The following is a 17,144-nucleotide window of genomic DNA, read 5'->3' as shown; positions in this document are numbered from 1 at the left end:
TGTTGTTGGTGGTGGCATGAGGTGCAGATTTACTGATGTTTGTTTGACTGATTTTTGAGTGTGCTCTTGATGTACAGTGTTGTCCCACGATGCAATACACAAAGGAATTGTAGGTAACTATGATAGTGAAACAGTTTAAACAGTTAATTCTTTGGCACAATAGCATGTCCTGTGTCATTTCCTGTAAAAAAAAATAATGTTAAGTACAATACACAGATTTTCTTGTATACTAACTGCATAAACCTGGAAAATCTTGGACAGCAAATACTTGTACAGTTGAGCCACTCACCCTCCTCTGACGACCCTGATGGAGATGGTCTCCTGCAGCTCCCAGGGCGTGGCATCGATGACATCGCTGCGCACCTCGATCCTCTGGCCGCACATCCCTGGCCGGTCAAAGATATACATCTAGAGAAAACAGAATAGATCAGGCTGGGGGTTGCTCATTTCAGCAGGGCAGACGTTTTGTCATTTACTTGGACGGTGAGAATGATACAATGGCAGACCGGATACGATTACTAGTAATGACAAGGAACTGCTGTAGCCAAGAGCTCAACCTGCTGCAGAAGAATCCTTTATGTGGTTATGGAAAATTACAGATTGGTGTCAATATTATCTGGTGGCATTATCTCCAGTTTCATATCCAGGCATGAATATTAAATTCCATGCTAAACCCCCTCAGACATCTGGTGATCTAATGGTGCAATGTAGAAAGTAACAGTATATCGGTAGAGTTGCACGGTAGCATAAGTCCTGAATATGTATTATTGGCATCTGCAAAACGAAAAAGCAGAGTGAAATTTTGCACAAATCAAAAAGAGATGAAGAAATTTTAAACAACGGACGAATACTTAAATCAGGGTATGAAAAGAATGAAAAGAGTAGTTCTCTTCCTCGAGGAGGTTCTTTGTTCCTCGAGACAACAAGAGCTCCTGAAAACACCCTGTTCTCGTCTACAGTGCTGACATGTTTTGTCCATTCAGGTCTGAAGCCCTGGAGCATGGAAGAGTACCCAGGAGCTCATCCTAAATGTCAGCTCCACCTCTAGCTTTCAGGATCGCTCACGGATAATCCGCAGCTGCATGCAGGAGCAGGCATGACATTTTAAAGGTATGTGGCATGGAATAGGCATTCATGTGCAGTTCACTGGCATCGATCACAGCCTGAACTACCTGTCTGGGACGTTTGTTTGGTTATCTGGCAGCGAAGAGTTAAACCAGACAGTCTGCTACGGCTACTCTGAATCGGTTATGAATGAATGAATGAATTTTATTTATATAGCGCTTTTCACAGACAATAGTATCACAAAGTGCTTAACAGAGCAGACATTTAAAAGCATAAAAAACACAATGTGACCCTAGGGTCAATAAATTATATACTCGTAAAATAAAATAAAAAATAAAATAAAAATGTAAAACATATTTTAAGAGCAGGTCTAGGACATGGGTTTACTTTTACACAAACGCCAGCCTAAACAGGTGGGTTTTGAGCTGGTTTTTAAAAGTATCCACAGTATCTGCGAGGCACAGAGTTGCAGGCAGAGCATTCCAGAGCCTCGGGGCCACTGCCTCAAAGGCTCGGTCACCACGGGTCTTAAATCGTGTGCGTGGGACTGACAGAAGACCTAGAGCGTTCGACCTGAGAGTGCGGGCGGGTGAATAGGGGCGAAGTAGATCAGCTACATAAGCCGGAGCCTGACCGTGAAGTGCTCTGTAAGTGATGGTGAGAATTTTAAAGTGTATCCTAGATGCTACAGGGAGCCAGTGGAGAGATCGGAGTACGGGGGTGATGTGAGACCGTCGATTTGTCCTGGTGAGTAATCTGGCGGCAGCATTTTGGATTACCTGCAGACGGTTGAGAGCAGATACACTGAGTGATGTGAAAAGTGAGTTGCAGTAGTCAATGCGTGAAGAGATAAATGTGTGTATGATCATTTCTAAATCAGGTATTGATACGACAGATCTCAGTTTACTGATATTTCTTAGATGGAAGAAACATGACCTGGACAGCTGCTTAACATGAGGGTCAAATGACATGGATCGATCAAAGAAAATCCCTAGATTGCGCAGGTTGCAATGGGCAGCAGAGGAGAGTGGACCAATAGTCTGCCTGATCATGGGGACAAACTCATCTGGAGCAATAACTAGGACCTCCGTCTTAGAGTCGTTGAGTTGCAGGCAGTTTTCCAGTCTCTGATGGCATTGACACAGTCCAGGAGCATAGTTAATGTGAATGCCTCGCTGGGTTTGAATGACAGATGGAGTTGGATATCGTCTGCATATAAGTGATAGGACACATTATAGCTTTTTATAATCGGCCCCAAAGGTAACAGATAAAGGGAAAATAATAGAGGCCCCATAACCGAGCCCTGTGGTACACCACAAGACAGTGGAGAGGTAACAGACACAAAATCACCCACAGAGACATTGAAACTTCTGTCATTGAGGTAAGATGTAAACCAGTCTAATGCTATGCCAGATATTTCCACCCAATCACGTAGCCTCTTAATCAGGATGTCATGGTCTACAGTGTCAAATGCAGAACTGAGGTCCATAAGAACGAACACAGAGCAGTCACCTGCATCAGCACACATGAGAATGTCATTTGAAACCCTCAGGAGAGCGGTTTCAGTAGAGTGTTGCTTACGAAACCCAGACTTGAACTTGAAATAGCAGTTATGGTTGATGTTAATCGCAAACAAATTCAATGAAAAAAATAGTAGCGTGAAAGTCTACCCTCGGGTAAAGAACTTCATGTCCATGAGTGAATGAGTCACAGCATAACGAGCGTCCCACAGCAAGCGTCACAAGAAAGCTTTGGGAACAAACAGCAGTCTATGCAGTCCTGCTTCTACAAAGCTCCTCTGCTGTTACATTTGTTACGTGCAGACACAATAATATTGCCTTTTACATTTTTCGTCATCATTTATAGAAAACAAAACCAAACCATCTACATTTTCTGCATAAATTGCATGTATTTATGTCTTCATAAATAAATCTGTAGTAAGAAATGCAATGTGACTCATAAGACCAAGAGTATATCAGTTGGTCTATGGTGGCTATCTGTGCACTTTGGAACAGGGTGCTGTGAGCTAAATGCTAACATCAGCACCCTAACCTGCTCGAAATGGCAAGGTAGAACGTTGACAATGTTCACAATTTTGGTTTAGCGTGTTAGCATGCTAGCATTTGCCAATTAGCTCCACACGCAAAGTACATCCGAGGCCGATGGGAACGGTGATAGTTTTTCAGGTCATACACTAAATTGTTGTACATGTTTAAATTGCGACCTGATGTCGACGATGGCTTTACAGTGGGCCGTCCAAGTCACTGGGATTCATCCTCTGGGCGTCATAGTTATCGGTACCAAATTTGATCGCAGTCTTCGTATTCAGACACTTTATTCTCTATTGCCTCCTTTCTATTCTACAGTCCAGAGGCTCAAATGTCAGCACGCAAAAAAAAAAAGAGGTGATTGTTTATCTAGGCAGAGTCAAATTCCACAGAAACACATCCCTCACAGTAATATCACTTCCTGGTCCCAGGTAATCAGTGACCACGCTCAGCTGTGTGTGCCGTGTGGAGACTCACCTTTCCAGGACGAGGATTGAGCTTCCCATGCTCCTTCTCTTTAGTGAGCTGTGGACAAAGAAAATAAATATATTTCAGCAAACTTTCTACTTGACACATAGTGTTTAGCAGAGCATTTTCTTTCCTTTTTTCTGACACCTTAAAGCATTTCATTTATATGATTAAAAGGATAAAAGGTAAAAGCCAAGATCAAGTTCAATGCTATTAGGTAAAAAGACAAAAAATTTGACGACCCACACGTTGTTTATGTTTACGTCACACTGTTCAACAGGTTGTGGTGGCGTCAAAGCGAGGAGAGAGGACATCCTTCATGACAGCACAAGCACCTCTTTGACAGGTGGGAAAGCCAAACATTCCTATATACCTGTTTAGCCTGATGCCCTCTAGTGCTGCTCCCACCGATAACAGCAGGATCTCACCTGAGATCTGCTCTGACATTGCTGTCAATGTCCTGTTTCACGTGTGTGTGTGTGTGTGTGCGGTGTGCATTTCTGAGCCTTCAGCCGGTATGCCGGAATTTTGAGGATAATTGCTTGTACAACTTGGAATGCAGCTAAGCGAACATGAAATTTGCATATACATTTAGAAGAGAGATTGTGTGTTTGGAGTCCGGTATCACCCGGCCTCTATTCTCTAGCTCTGTAGGAAACAGATTATCATCTGGATCATGTTACCAACTAAAGAGAGCCTCTTACAGTAGGCTCTTATTTCAACAGTCCTCATTAGTGTCCCACATTGCCCTCATTTACTATGGACCCTGTTTCAATTAGATACTTTCTGAGAAATAAATAGCCAATTTCAACCAAATTGAACCGTAACTGTGTAGGACACAATAGCATTTGACCTTTTCCTGAAGAGCAACAGGACACGTTTTTTACATTTTCAGTGAAAGCAAGCTGAGGGCATGAATGGTGCCTTTTCAGCGTTTCCCACCATAGAGCCAAATTAAAAGAAGAAAGCGCTTTGACCTCCCATTCAGCTCTCAATTCCCTGCATTTTTCTTGCATTTTGAGTCAAGAGGCTTTAACATTTAGTAAATGTAAATCTTATTTTTATTTTTATTTTTTTACATAAAAACACACAGTTGGTGTTTGCCATGACAAAAATATATGTGTTTTACCAAAGCCACGAGCAAAAGGGATTCGGCAAAATACAGTCATTTATAAAAATAATACTCAGACTATTAAAGGCAGGGCTACAAAATGCCTTTGTCAACAAATAACAAAGCCGTCTCATCATTTAGTCATTTATCCCGCATAGATAGACAATGTTCATTTTTTAGAGATTTTTTTCACCCCTTTTTTAAATGAATGCACTTTTGTACTTGAAGTACTGTGCTGTGTGTATACATTTTAATTGTCCACCCTGGTTGACAATAATGTTGTATTCTATTCAATACTTAAGTCTACTTTGTGCCGATGTTGTCATCGACCATGCTGCTATTGCGTAACCAACAAAGACTTAAAGTCAACATTTACATTTGTCTTGCCCGTCATAATGACTTGGCTGCACGTTGATGCTCTTGGGCAAAAAAACACCTGATCTGAACACGTGAGTGACAAACACTACACAATAGAGGAGTATTGACAAGGAAGGCTATCATAACCTGTCCGACTGGGACACTCGAGTCTGTCTCACAGGTTTTACTTACAGCTGGTTTACAGGACAGTAGAAACACTAAGAGCCATTGGAAGAGGCTAACTGGACTTTATTTGAACTAAATTTGATTCTTTTTTCCTGTACGTATCTATTTATCTATTTATTTAATTAAATATGTTTTGTGTGGACATTCATCTGTAAAACAAATGGCACTGTTGGGACAGTTCGGAAAGGAAACAATAAAAATCTTAATGGAAAAAACAAATCCAGTGCAATACTGTCAATGCCTTACTCATCTTGGCCATGTTTTTTGCACATATACTGTATATATATATATATATATATATATATATATATATATATATATATATATACACATACCTCCTTCTTAACCTCCCTTCCAGCCTTCACTATACAGCTCCAAACAAGGTCAAACAACTGCATCATTCATGGGGAGCAATGTGTTTACTGAATTATGAAACATAAACTCCAACAGACACTTTTTCCCCTTGAGTTCCCTTCCCTCCCAGCAGCCCGGGCACACGATCTGCTCTCCCATGAAATTGGTTACCGCGGATATAATGTGCAGTCTCAGCAAATCCCACATTCAAAGATAATTAATAAATAAATGCATGAACGTGTGCTGCGTGTAACTGACGATCACAGCAAATAAAAAGTCCATCTCTTTGTCATCTTCTCTCACCCTGCCACCTTCAAATTCCTCCCTGTCACCTCCACTTCGTCAAGTATTAAGCAAAAAAAAAAAGCAGAGAAATGTGAGGCAGAATACAAAAGGCGAGGTGTGACTGTGTCTCTGCAGGACAAGACAGGTGGAGGAAAATAATTTAAAAAAATAAACGAGAAACTGTTCTTCGAGGATTAAATTATTGAGAAGCCTCACACCCACCGGCTGAGAAAGTGTCACTGATGGTTTTGATTGCATGGGGGAGGTTTACAGCATGGAATCCTACGAATGATTGGATGTATAGAGGTATGCATCAGTCAGCAGCAGCGTGTTTAAAGTCCCATTAAAGTCATCTACGTGTGTTCCAAGTTCCCTTCGGCGTAGTTACATTTACAAGACAATGCCTAATTCTTCTTTCTTTAAGTCGACAGGAGCAAAAAGGGACGAGGACGTCAAAACATCTCCTGTTCACACACACTGCATAATAGAATACACTACTTTTACTGATAAAAGCCAGGCCAATACTCTTGTTTATATAGATAAATGTAATGTCATATAATTGAGAATTCTTAAAATCTACATTATACAACTATATTATAGTACAATGTGGTGTGTGGTGGCTAGCACCGTAGCCTCAGCAAGAGGGGACGGGGTTCGAGTCCCGGGCTAGACGGGCCTTCTGTGTGGAGTTACTACACAGGACAGCTGTCGACTAATGAGTAGCTACACCTTGAGCATCCAGCTAGCACTCCTTTTGTATTTGCGAGGACAGAAATAACGCCACTGTGTTGTGGGGCGAAAGAAAAAGATCAACACGTGATATATTGCGGAGAAAAGCATCATTAAAAAAACAAATCACAATGTCAGGACCTGCTTTTACAGCCTCCCCTCAGGGCTAAGTTCTGTGGTTTCTTTCTTTCCCAACTGTTGGCATACCTGCACTCATTACATAAAACGGGTGAATGTGAAATTTGGGAGTGTGACATCTCGTGGTTTCTTGGCTGAGCGGCGAAATGGAAAGAACAAACGAAAAGTGTAAGTGTGAGCGACAATTATTTTGACAGGGAAATAGAGTGTGTCCGTGTGCCCACGTGAATTTTCTCTCTCTCTCTCTCTCTCTCTCTCTCTCTCTCTCTCTCATATAAAAATCATTTAAGACATGTCCTAATAATTTAAGAACTAATCAGTTGAGCCCTTCCTGTGAATGCTTGGATGTGTTTAACATGCCTGAACACATTCCTGAGTAGACGCCCTTTTCTGTTTGATTATGTGATGCTCAGCGCCGGCGGGGACAGTATTGTACAGGACAGGTTTGGATTCAACGCTATACATTTCCATTTTTTTGCCAAGGACGCCACTGATGCACCGGTTTCTTTTTTCTGGCACCAGCCACTTTTAACGCCTGGTGGTGCTTCACAAACATTTGAAATTAGAAGCTCTACAGACGCTACAGTATGTGAAGGTACACGGACACCTACACAAAGCAGCACAAAGAGGGACTGTTCCTGTGTGCACAGCAAACCACATATGAAGTCACTCACCGATTGCAACCTTAGCTGCTGTTTGTCTTTTCTTTTTACAACCGCGAGGAGAATAGACCTTCGACTGAGGCAAAGAGCTGCCAACATAATGAGTAAACATTTTACAAAGCCAACCTTCTCTCTCATGTCGTTACCTGGGAAGTGCATTCTTGCACTTACATTTTCCTTGGGGTGCAGAAAAAACCCATTACTCATACTCTGTAGGCCTGTTTTAATATGAATTAATTGTTGGAATGCTGTTAAGCATTCCAACTATTGTTCTTCGAATCTTTATTCAACTTCTTCTATTTCTTCCATCGCACCTCTTCTCCTCCTTCATTTTTTAAGCTACAGAAACCCTTCAACTATTAAAATGTTCAGCTCTTTCACCAGAGGGGTGCTATGACTTTTCATATTTCTAACCTTTAAACTTTTTGAATTATTAAGCTTTTTATTTTCAATAGGATCTCTATGGAGAATATTTTCAAATGGCTTCAGGCACACAGGTGTTCGCGATTAAGGCAATTAGTGATGTTGATAAACTCACAGACACGTGCACATACACTCCTCTCCCTCTCTCTCTCTGTGTCTCTCATACAGTCATTCAGGTCTTAGGGATCTTTAGAGGTCTTTCCCCCCTCCTCCACCCCCCCCCCCCACACACACACACACACACACCATTTTTAAATAAAAGCCCCACAGAATGAATCCTAACTGAAATGCTTGTGATGAGCCTGTCATTTAATAACCGGTTTGTGTTTAACTAACATTATGATTCTGTCTCCTCTCCCCTTCTCCCCACACCCCACATCCCATTTCAAAATAAAAGCCCCAGAGAGTGAATTCTAACTGAACTGCTTGTGATGAAGCCTGTCATTTAATAACCTCTGTTTATGTGTGTCAGACATTATGATTATGTCTCCTCTCCCCCTCCCTCCCCCACCCAGCCCCACCCTTTCAAAATAAAAGCCCCATGGATTAACTGTATGTAAACATTAAGCTCAAAATTCGGCTTTTTTGTTGAAATAATGAATGCTCTTACTAATACTGCGACAACTACTACTGCTGCTAATATTTCCAGTATTACTACGACTACTGCTGCTACTACTTCTACTACAACTTTTGCTGTTGCTACTATTACTAGTGCTATTACTGCTACCATCAATATTATCACTACCACTACTGCTATTACTACCACTACGACTATTACTTATACTACAACTGCTACTACTGCTATTCATGCTACTACCAGTACTAATACTACGACAGCTATTAGTATGACTGCTACTAGTACTACTACTACTGCTACTTCAAATACTGCCATTACTTTTACTACTACTACTGTTATATTAAATGCTACGACCACTACTACAGCTATTACTACTACTACTGATACTAGGCTACTACTTCTTCTAAATACTACTACTTCTTCTAAATACTAATACTTCTTCTTCATACTAATACTTCTACTACTAATGATACTTCTACTACAACTACGACTTATACTACTACTATCCTTTTCGCCTTATGTTTTGATGCTTTTAATGGTTTTAAAAGGACTGCACAATATATCGCCATTTCCTCCGGGACCGAGTTCGTGCAAGGCGTACACTATAAAACGCAGATCGGCAGAGATCTTTTCCAGACGTGGTTTGTGTGCGAGTAATTGCAGAATTGCGGCAGTGTATGGTTGATTGCGTGCAGCGCAATGTCTCAGGGAGACATCGATTCAAATTTAGAAAGTGTACAATATGTCGCTATTTCCTCCGGGACCGAGTTCGTGCAAGGCGTACACTATAAAACGCAGATCGGCAGAGATCTTTTCCAGACGTGGTTTGTGTGCGAGTAATTGCAGAATTGCGGCAGTGTATGGTTGATTGCGTGCAGCGCAATGTCTCAGGGAGACATCGATTCAAATTTAGAAAGTGTACAATATGTCGCCATTTCCTCCGGGACCGAGTTCGTGCAAGGCGTACACTATAAAACGCAGATCGGCAGAGATCTTTTCCAGACGTGGTTTGTGTGCGAGTAATTGCAGAATTGCGGCAGTGTATGGTTGATTGCGTGCAGCGTAATGTCTCAGGGAGACATCAATTATTGTTTCAATGTATGTTTTAAATCTCCTTTACTTTTTACGACTGAATTTTATTTCTTACACTGTTTCTTTAATTGTTTTTAAATCTCCTTTTCTTTTGCCTTATGTTTTGATGCTTTTAATGGTTTTATGTGAAGCACTTTGAATTACCTTGTTGTTGAAATGTGCTATACAAATAAACTTGCCTTGCCTTGCCTTGCCTTATTACAAATATCACTACTGCTACGACTACTACTTATTCTAATGCTACTCATACTTCTACTACTAATAATACTTCTACTTCAAATACAACTTCTACTACTATTACTACAAATATCACTACTTCTGAAATTTGTTTAAGCTACAGAAATTGTTCAAATATCAAAATGTTCAGCTCTTTCAGGAGGAGAGGGGTGCTTTGACTTTTCATATTTGTAATCTTTAAACTTTTTGAATTAAGCTTTTTGCAATTTTCTTTTGAATGGGATCTATATGGAGAAAATCTTCAAATCCTGTTATACTTCAACTTTCAAAGCCTTCTTCTTCCTCATACTTTTAGCTACAGACACCATAGTTAGACATTTCAACTAGAAGGTTTTTCAGCAGTGCAGTTTAAATGCTTTCGAGCTTCAACATTTTTCAAACAGATAGTCTCCCATTTCTTAATTTTCAGCAATTTTTTCACAATTAATTTCAGCTTTCAGCATTCCAACGCATTTTCAGCAGGAAATGCTTTTTCTAGTTCTACAAGTGATTCACCAAAAAGGTGGAAGCGCAATATTCCTTGTCAATTCAAAGATCCCCCTTTTCCTCAGCAACATCATGCTTGTGCAGCTCATGTAACTTTATCTAATTAAGACATTTCTCGCCTGAATTGTTATGTATTTAAATGTAATTCAAGCAATACGAATAATACTTAGTGAGACTAAATAAACAGCAGTAGTAATACTCACATAAGCATCAGGGAAGGCCTTGTATTTCGACGCTAAATTCCTCATCGACTCAACATCTTGGCTCTGGAACTGGCTCTGGAACTGAGATTCCCGATGCCTACTGTTGAACAATGAAGTCTGCTGGACTCCCATGGTGCCCTCACTACTGAAGCTCCTCTGCAGGATGGGAGAGGCCGCTGCCCCAGTACCTGCACCCATCCCAATACCCATCCCCATCCCCTGCATCTGACCAAACATACTTAAGGGGGAGTCTGTGGTAGTGAACGGGCTCTGGAGGTCTATGGAGCCGGCGGGGCTGAGGAGGGGGGCTGGACTGTTGCTGGAGGGCAGCAGGCCGATGCCCTGCAGCGGAGGCAGACTCATACGAGCGCTGGGGCTTTCAGCTCCGGTCAAGGAGCTCGCCGGGGAGGGAGAGGAGTTCAAAAGGAAGGAGAAGCGCTCAAAGCGGGACCCGGCTGGTTCTGTTCTAGTTCCCAGTTCACCAAGCTCCTTCTTTCCCAAACTCATGCGATCGTTGGATGGCCCCTTATCCGGTAGCGAGCTGGTGCGGTAGAGCGGGCGATGGGCCTTTCCGTTTTCAGAAGTCTGATCTATGGATGCTGACCTGTGGCTTCCAAAGAGGATGCTGCTGTCCAGGCGGGAGGTAGGGGTGGAAGGCGGAAGAAGTCCGTTTCCATTCTGCATTGGGGATTTTAATTCCTCAGGAGACGAGTCAGAGGAATTTCTCATTATTAAACTGTTGGTAACATATGCTCTCGGGGGCAAGTTCAGGCCTCTTGTTCCGGACTGCTGCTGGTCCTGCAGGTGAGTATAGCAATGAGTTAAAGGGTTGACGCACCCGAGTTGTAAAAACAAACAAAACAAAAACGTTGTCAATCATGTCCTCAGAAAAGCTATCTAGTCATGCAGCTTGCTGTTGGTTTTAAAAATGCACTCTGTCCCCTGTTACTTAGGATAAAGCACAAATGGATATGAGAAGATACAAGTTTAAAGAGCAATCACACTTACAAAACCAGACAAATCTGACTTAATATGATAAATAATAATCGAACAATACAAATAATATAGTTATGTCCTCCTGCAATAAGGAAGAAAATAACATTTTACTGTCACTGTTCATTTCTATTGCATTTTGGAGATACAAAGCTTTTCACTAAGACAAAGACTTCACTGAACTTTGTGTCTGAATGTACCTGCTGGCTCTGCTTCATCAGTTCCAGTGGTGAACGAGTGTCTCTGGCGGAGACCCTCTTTAGTCCAATGTCACTAGGCAGGGTGTAAAGTCCTTTGAGGGACTCGGGAGGGTTGCCCATTGCTTCCATCTTTTTGGTGGGACTGATGAGGGAGGCAGGGATGTCAGGGGTGATGGGGTTGGGAGCATCCTCAACAATTGGTGCCAGGGAGGAGAGCAGGGCCGGAGGGGCCCCGCGCAGGCTCCCGTTCCTGGGCCTCAGGGAGGGTCCCATGCTCCTCAGCGTGTCCACCAGGCTGTCCATATCGAACTGGTTGGGGGAGTCGTCGTCGGGGGAGGCTGGGGGAGAGGAAGGGGGAGCGGCAGGCTCGGAGTCCAAGTCCACGAGTGTGGCCTTGAACACTCCAGTAAAACAATCGTCGTCTTCACGACCGTCGATGGCGTCGTGGCCGTGAGCCGAGGAGATGCCGGACACAGAGAGCTGATGAGAGTCCCAGCGTGACTGAAACCTCTCTGCCTCTCCCTCTGTCTCTCTCCCTCTCTGTCCCGCTCTTTCACTTGCAGGTGCAGCAGGCTCCTCCCGCTCCACCAAACTCCTCCTCCACTCATCTTTTGGTGCTCCCGCTGGCTCGCTGTCGAAGCTCAGAGAAACTTTGGTCATGTCACTCAGCCTGTTGCCAATGGTAACGTGTTCCTCTGGATAGGAGGAGGAGTTGCTGAGGTGTTTGTATGCTGTATAATCGGAGAGAGCAGAGGAGGAGGAGGAGGAGGAGGTACTGGAGTAGGAGTCAGACATTCCGTAACTCAGAGAATCAGAAATGGAGGAACTCTCTGCTTTGTATGGTTTATACTGAGAAACCCCATGAAATCTATTCCTCCACCTGTAATCCGGGTCGATATCTGTTCTATCTGATTCAGTGACAGTGGTGCTATCTTGGCTAAAGTCCACTGCATCCTGTCTTCCCTCAGTGGCATTGGCCTCGCTGACCAGAGACAGTTTACGGAAACGATATTTGGATTCATCCTCCTTCGGGGGAGAGGAATTATTTGTGGACAGTCTGGTGCTTAGGCTGCTGAAGCCTGAATTCATTTCGTCAGCCAATTCCTTCTCGGCTATAGGTGGCTGATTTACAGAAGCAAAGACTTCTGAAGCTGCTGTGGGCGTCCTTGACACTGTCACGGTCCTGGATGAATACAAAGAAAAAGAAAAAGGGACAAAGATGACACAAATAGAAAAGACAGAGGAGAGTCTGATTTGACAATGGTGACTGATACACAGTATATCAAGTAGTGCACTGCCTTCAGGGTGTGGTGGTCCTGCAATGTCAACAATGCAAATCGCACAAAGAAAGTTTGAGTAGCTTGACTTGCATGCAGACAGCCATTTATTTGCTGCTTACTACTTATCTGGACTTTTGACACGGTTGAAGTCTTGAAGAAACTGGAGTTTGGAACAACACAGTAACACATTTAAATGACGCAACAGTTCAGCTGGATTAACTTTAAAACCAAACCAACAAACGCTTTGCGCTGGGAGCATATGTGCAAAAGCAAAATGCTGTCAGCTGACATGTCAGGGATACTCAAAGCCAAAATTACATTTACAGCATACGAACTGTGCAAACCAAACGATTTAACTCAACGCCGTGTGTGTTTTCCTTTCCTGCACAAGTGCCATTCAACACACTTAGCCAGCAAAGTGGCATCAGATCATAGCATCCATAAACGGAGATACTGCATAGTTGTCTGTGTGTTGCTTGATTATAAGAGTGATCTGCTGGATATTTACATTCATTAATGTACATAGTAAAAAAGAAAACACCATAAAGATGGTGTTAATAATACGCTGTGTCTGTGTTAAAAACACATTTTAATCGTTTCTATTGACTTGTGGAGTCTTGAAAGTGGTAGGCTGGGCATACTTGCACTTACAAAAGTACAATAAAAAACAGCATCAGTATTCTTTGCCAAACCAAAACATGGAAATCTCCTAAAGCGGTCATAAGTCAGTAATTCTGAGTTGAGCTTCCATCAGTGAATCATTTGACCTTTATAGATCTTCAGAACTCTGCGCAAGTTTCAAGGAGTGGTACGATTACGAACTCTGTTTATTTAAATGGCAAACGGTTTCACAGACAAAAGGCTACCAGTAAAAAGTGAAATGGTTGTGTAACCGCTCAAAGAATGCACATGGTGACTCAGTCCCATCAAACAGGTGCCTTCCATCAACGCAATGCCAGAGGAAGATTATGTAAAGGTCATGAGAATGAGTTGCTCAACAAAATAATTAATAAAACTAAACTAAAAGGTCACAACTGGGGAGTATGTATTTATTCTCTTGCCACATAGTCACTTGAACAATGTAACAGAAATATTGACAATTGTGATTAAAGTGCTTTTTGAAGTATTTGACACAAATTAGGAAATACGTGTTTATTTTACATGAGAAAGGTGCAGAAATATCTGCAGTTGCTTTTGTTTTGAAATGCAAAATGCAAAGCATCATTAAGTGCACGGCTGTAAAACATTTGAGTATCAGTGGCCCTGAACAGACTTGTCTCCACATTCTGACCACATAAATAAATGAGTCACTCTCGGTATCTCTGTCTATTATGCACATCCAAGCTGAAAGGTCATAGTGGTCACATAGAGTCAATAGAGTCAATAGAGTCAATAGAGTCAATGGAGTCGTTATGATGAAATTAACACGCTGGTAAAACAAGACTGGATCTACATAACAAATGGGAATAAAGCACAAAGCAGAGTGTACTTACTCTTCTGGAGCTTAATTTGTTTTCAGAATAAAGGCAGCTCCTTGTCGTTGCTGAACTCTAATCTAAAATACAAATCTAGAATTATCGCTGGCAGATATTGTAATGTACAACATGTTCACACTCGCAACTCCTTAAATGCTGCAGATTGGTCAGTGGCCCTACTCTTCAAACTATGGACCTCTAGGTACCAAGCGTCAGTTCTGGAGTCAGGGACGGCGCATCAAGTTTCCACTCAGTATGTGCATGGGGTCTTTTTAGGATAAACGTCCACAGGAAACATACAGTTCCTGCTTGTTACATGCAAACAGTCTCTTCAAAATATACTTCCAACATGGGTTTACTTTGTTTTTATGTTTACTTAAGCACCAAAACTACTTGGTTAGGCTTCGGGAAAAGATCATGTTTGGTTTAAGTTAAGTACGTTTGCTACGCAAAATAAGGATGCGTGTCACGTTACTGCTGTTAAGTAGGTTTTCGTAACTTACATACGGTAAAATAACTGAAAGATGACTTGCTTTCACACGTGACAAAGACAGCGGTCTCCTGCGTGATAGTCCTACGCTTGTTTGACACATCTACCCCCCCCCCCCCACTCCCACCTGCCCTACGAGGACTTTCACGCTCTTTTTACCACGGCACTTGCTCTGACCGCCCAGTAATGCTGCGGATCAGTTTTATATCCCACCTGGCAACATGAGCCCCAGGGAGACAGATTGGCTCTTCTTTACTGATTATCATCCTAATAATACTTTGCTGTTTATGTCCTAGGTGAACAAAGATGTTGGAATGCAGTCACCGCACACTCTGTAGACCTACTGTAGACCATGCCGAACATGCAAAACAACAGCAAACACTGTTTTAAACCCTTCCCTGTCAAGGCATCTTGGTCAGAGAATGTCAAGCATGTGCAGCCGGATGCTTAGAATATTTTAGTCTTATGCAAAAATACACAGAAACATTGCTGCAAATCCAACATTGGAAACAGTGCGTCTAGGGTGGAGCCTTTATTAACATTGTCAGAGTTCTGTGCCAATAGATGAACTCAAGCAAGCAGAACACATGCAGGCGAAACGTGCTTCCTTCCATAATTACAGATTGAAGACTTTTTAGATCTTCTTTCGTCGGTACGTCTAAAAATATATATGATTTCTCTCCAATAATCAATGCGTGGAAAAAGAGGGCACGTTTTATTTCCTCGAGCATGTTTTCCCTCGTTCGCCTCCCTCCTCTCAACATTTCTGTTGGGGATTAAAGAATGCTTGACTGAGAGTACGATCGCGTGACTTGTGACTGTTTGGATTGATCCCTGCAGCTTTGCTGAGCTCAGGGTTCAAGTGTAGTTTAGTCACTGCTGTGTTAAAAGCTAACTGCATTCATTCCTCATTCCTCCTTTGTTGAACGTAATCAGTATGACTCCTTGTTAAACATTGTCCTGAAAGCACATTGAGTCTACGCCTGTCATATGAAATGTGCTACAAAAATGAAACTTGATTGATTGATTACATAAAGCGTTGGCATTGGACATCTTAACATTAAAAGGGGGATTCCACTGATTTTACACTGTTTATTGGGGCGTGCCATCACATTTGTGAAATAAAAAGTAGCAGGAAGTCTTTTGTGGCTCCAAAGGAAGGTGTGCAACATTAGGTAAATTGCTTCAAGTGATGTCAATAGGTTCAGCCTCAGCAAACTATTTTGTGAACATGTGTGCCAACTACATCAACATGCGTGACTGCAATCAGTTCCCCCGCATTGCTTTCACACAAATCTTTCCAGGTGAAAGATTTTGTGGTGTGTCGACCAGAAAACCACACCGACTTCAAGACCCCAGATTACAAGTTGTGCAGCGTGAACAGTACAGCGATCTGAAGACTTTGATCGTCTTTCAGTGTGAACTTGGCTTAAAAGGTGGTCGTGAGACGACACCAAATGAAAGAAATGGAATATTTCTGTTGGTCTGATTATTGTTAAATGGTGTACTTACATGCATAGTCTCTATAAAAAAAGGGACTCAGACGGACTCCAGGCCTAAAATCTTGAATTAGGCGAATTATAAGAGAAAGAATTCGCCACAAGTTTGTCATTCTACTTGTGTTTCAAGTAATCTGTCAGGCAACAGCCAGTCTGTCACATATGAAAGGAAGATAAAGGATAAAGCTGCCAGTGCAGCGTTCTGACTACATACCACAAGTGGCACGGCTGGCTGCAGAAGAACCAGACAGGTAGGGCCGGCCAAATAATATGCATCAGCAGGCTGGTTCACTGGAGACTGTGTTGTTTTAAGTGTTCAAGTTGGTGGGCAGGTTACGGAGAAAGGAAAAAAAAAAACCACCTACGCACAAGACAACAGAGGCACGCACATGTCGTATTGAGAACACCTGCAGAACGAAAAACAACTCCTTCTTTGTGCTTCTTCATTCCCACACTATTTGCCTTAACGTTGTGGGTATATTTCCCCTTCACTCTGCCTGCATTTAGCTCCACAAAAGCTGTCCTTTCCATTTGTACCACTGAGGAAAACTGAGTTTTTATTTTCATATTTTTTAAAAAGCAACAAAAAAACACATGAATAAAAAGCCGGCGATAAAGTTACGGCTTGGGAAACTATTACTTTATTGTTATTCATGTGTTTCATTTTTTTGTCCATTAACAAATAAGAGGCTTGTTTTACTACTTATATAATAGGTGTACTTTTCTTCCAAACAAGTAAAAGACACGTCTCTGCTGCCCTCTTGTGATAACATTTTGTATTAAACC

General features: G+C 42.1%; 1 protein-coding gene across 1 annotated transcript in view; it reads right to left on the bottom strand.

The window, feature by feature from the left end:
* Positions 1–17,144, bottom strand: part of crybg2 (crystallin beta-gamma domain containing 2) — a gene marked incomplete at its 5' end in the record, with an annotated part of 32,638 nt that overhangs the window by 8,409 nt on the left and 7,085 nt on the right. Inside the window, 4 exons of the mRNA XM_079287751.1 lie at positions 290–408; positions 3,591–3,638; positions 10,422–11,219; positions 11,615–12,797. Of these exons, the coding sequence (XP_079143877.1) occupies positions 290–408; positions 3,591–3,638; positions 10,422–11,219; positions 11,615–12,797 (2,148 nt within the window). The remainder of the gene's footprint in view (positions 1–289; positions 409–3,590; positions 3,639–10,421; positions 11,220–11,614; positions 12,798–17,144) is intronic.

The sequence above is a fragment of the Melanostigma gelatinosum genome (assembly GCF_949748355.1).
Source record: "Melanostigma gelatinosum genome assembly, chromosome: 17".
Lineage (NCBI taxonomy): Eukaryota > Metazoa > Chordata > Actinopteri > Perciformes > Zoarcidae > Melanostigma > Melanostigma gelatinosum.
Note: the sequence above shows the minus strand (reverse complement) of the source record. Positions and strands in the feature narration are given on the sequence as shown.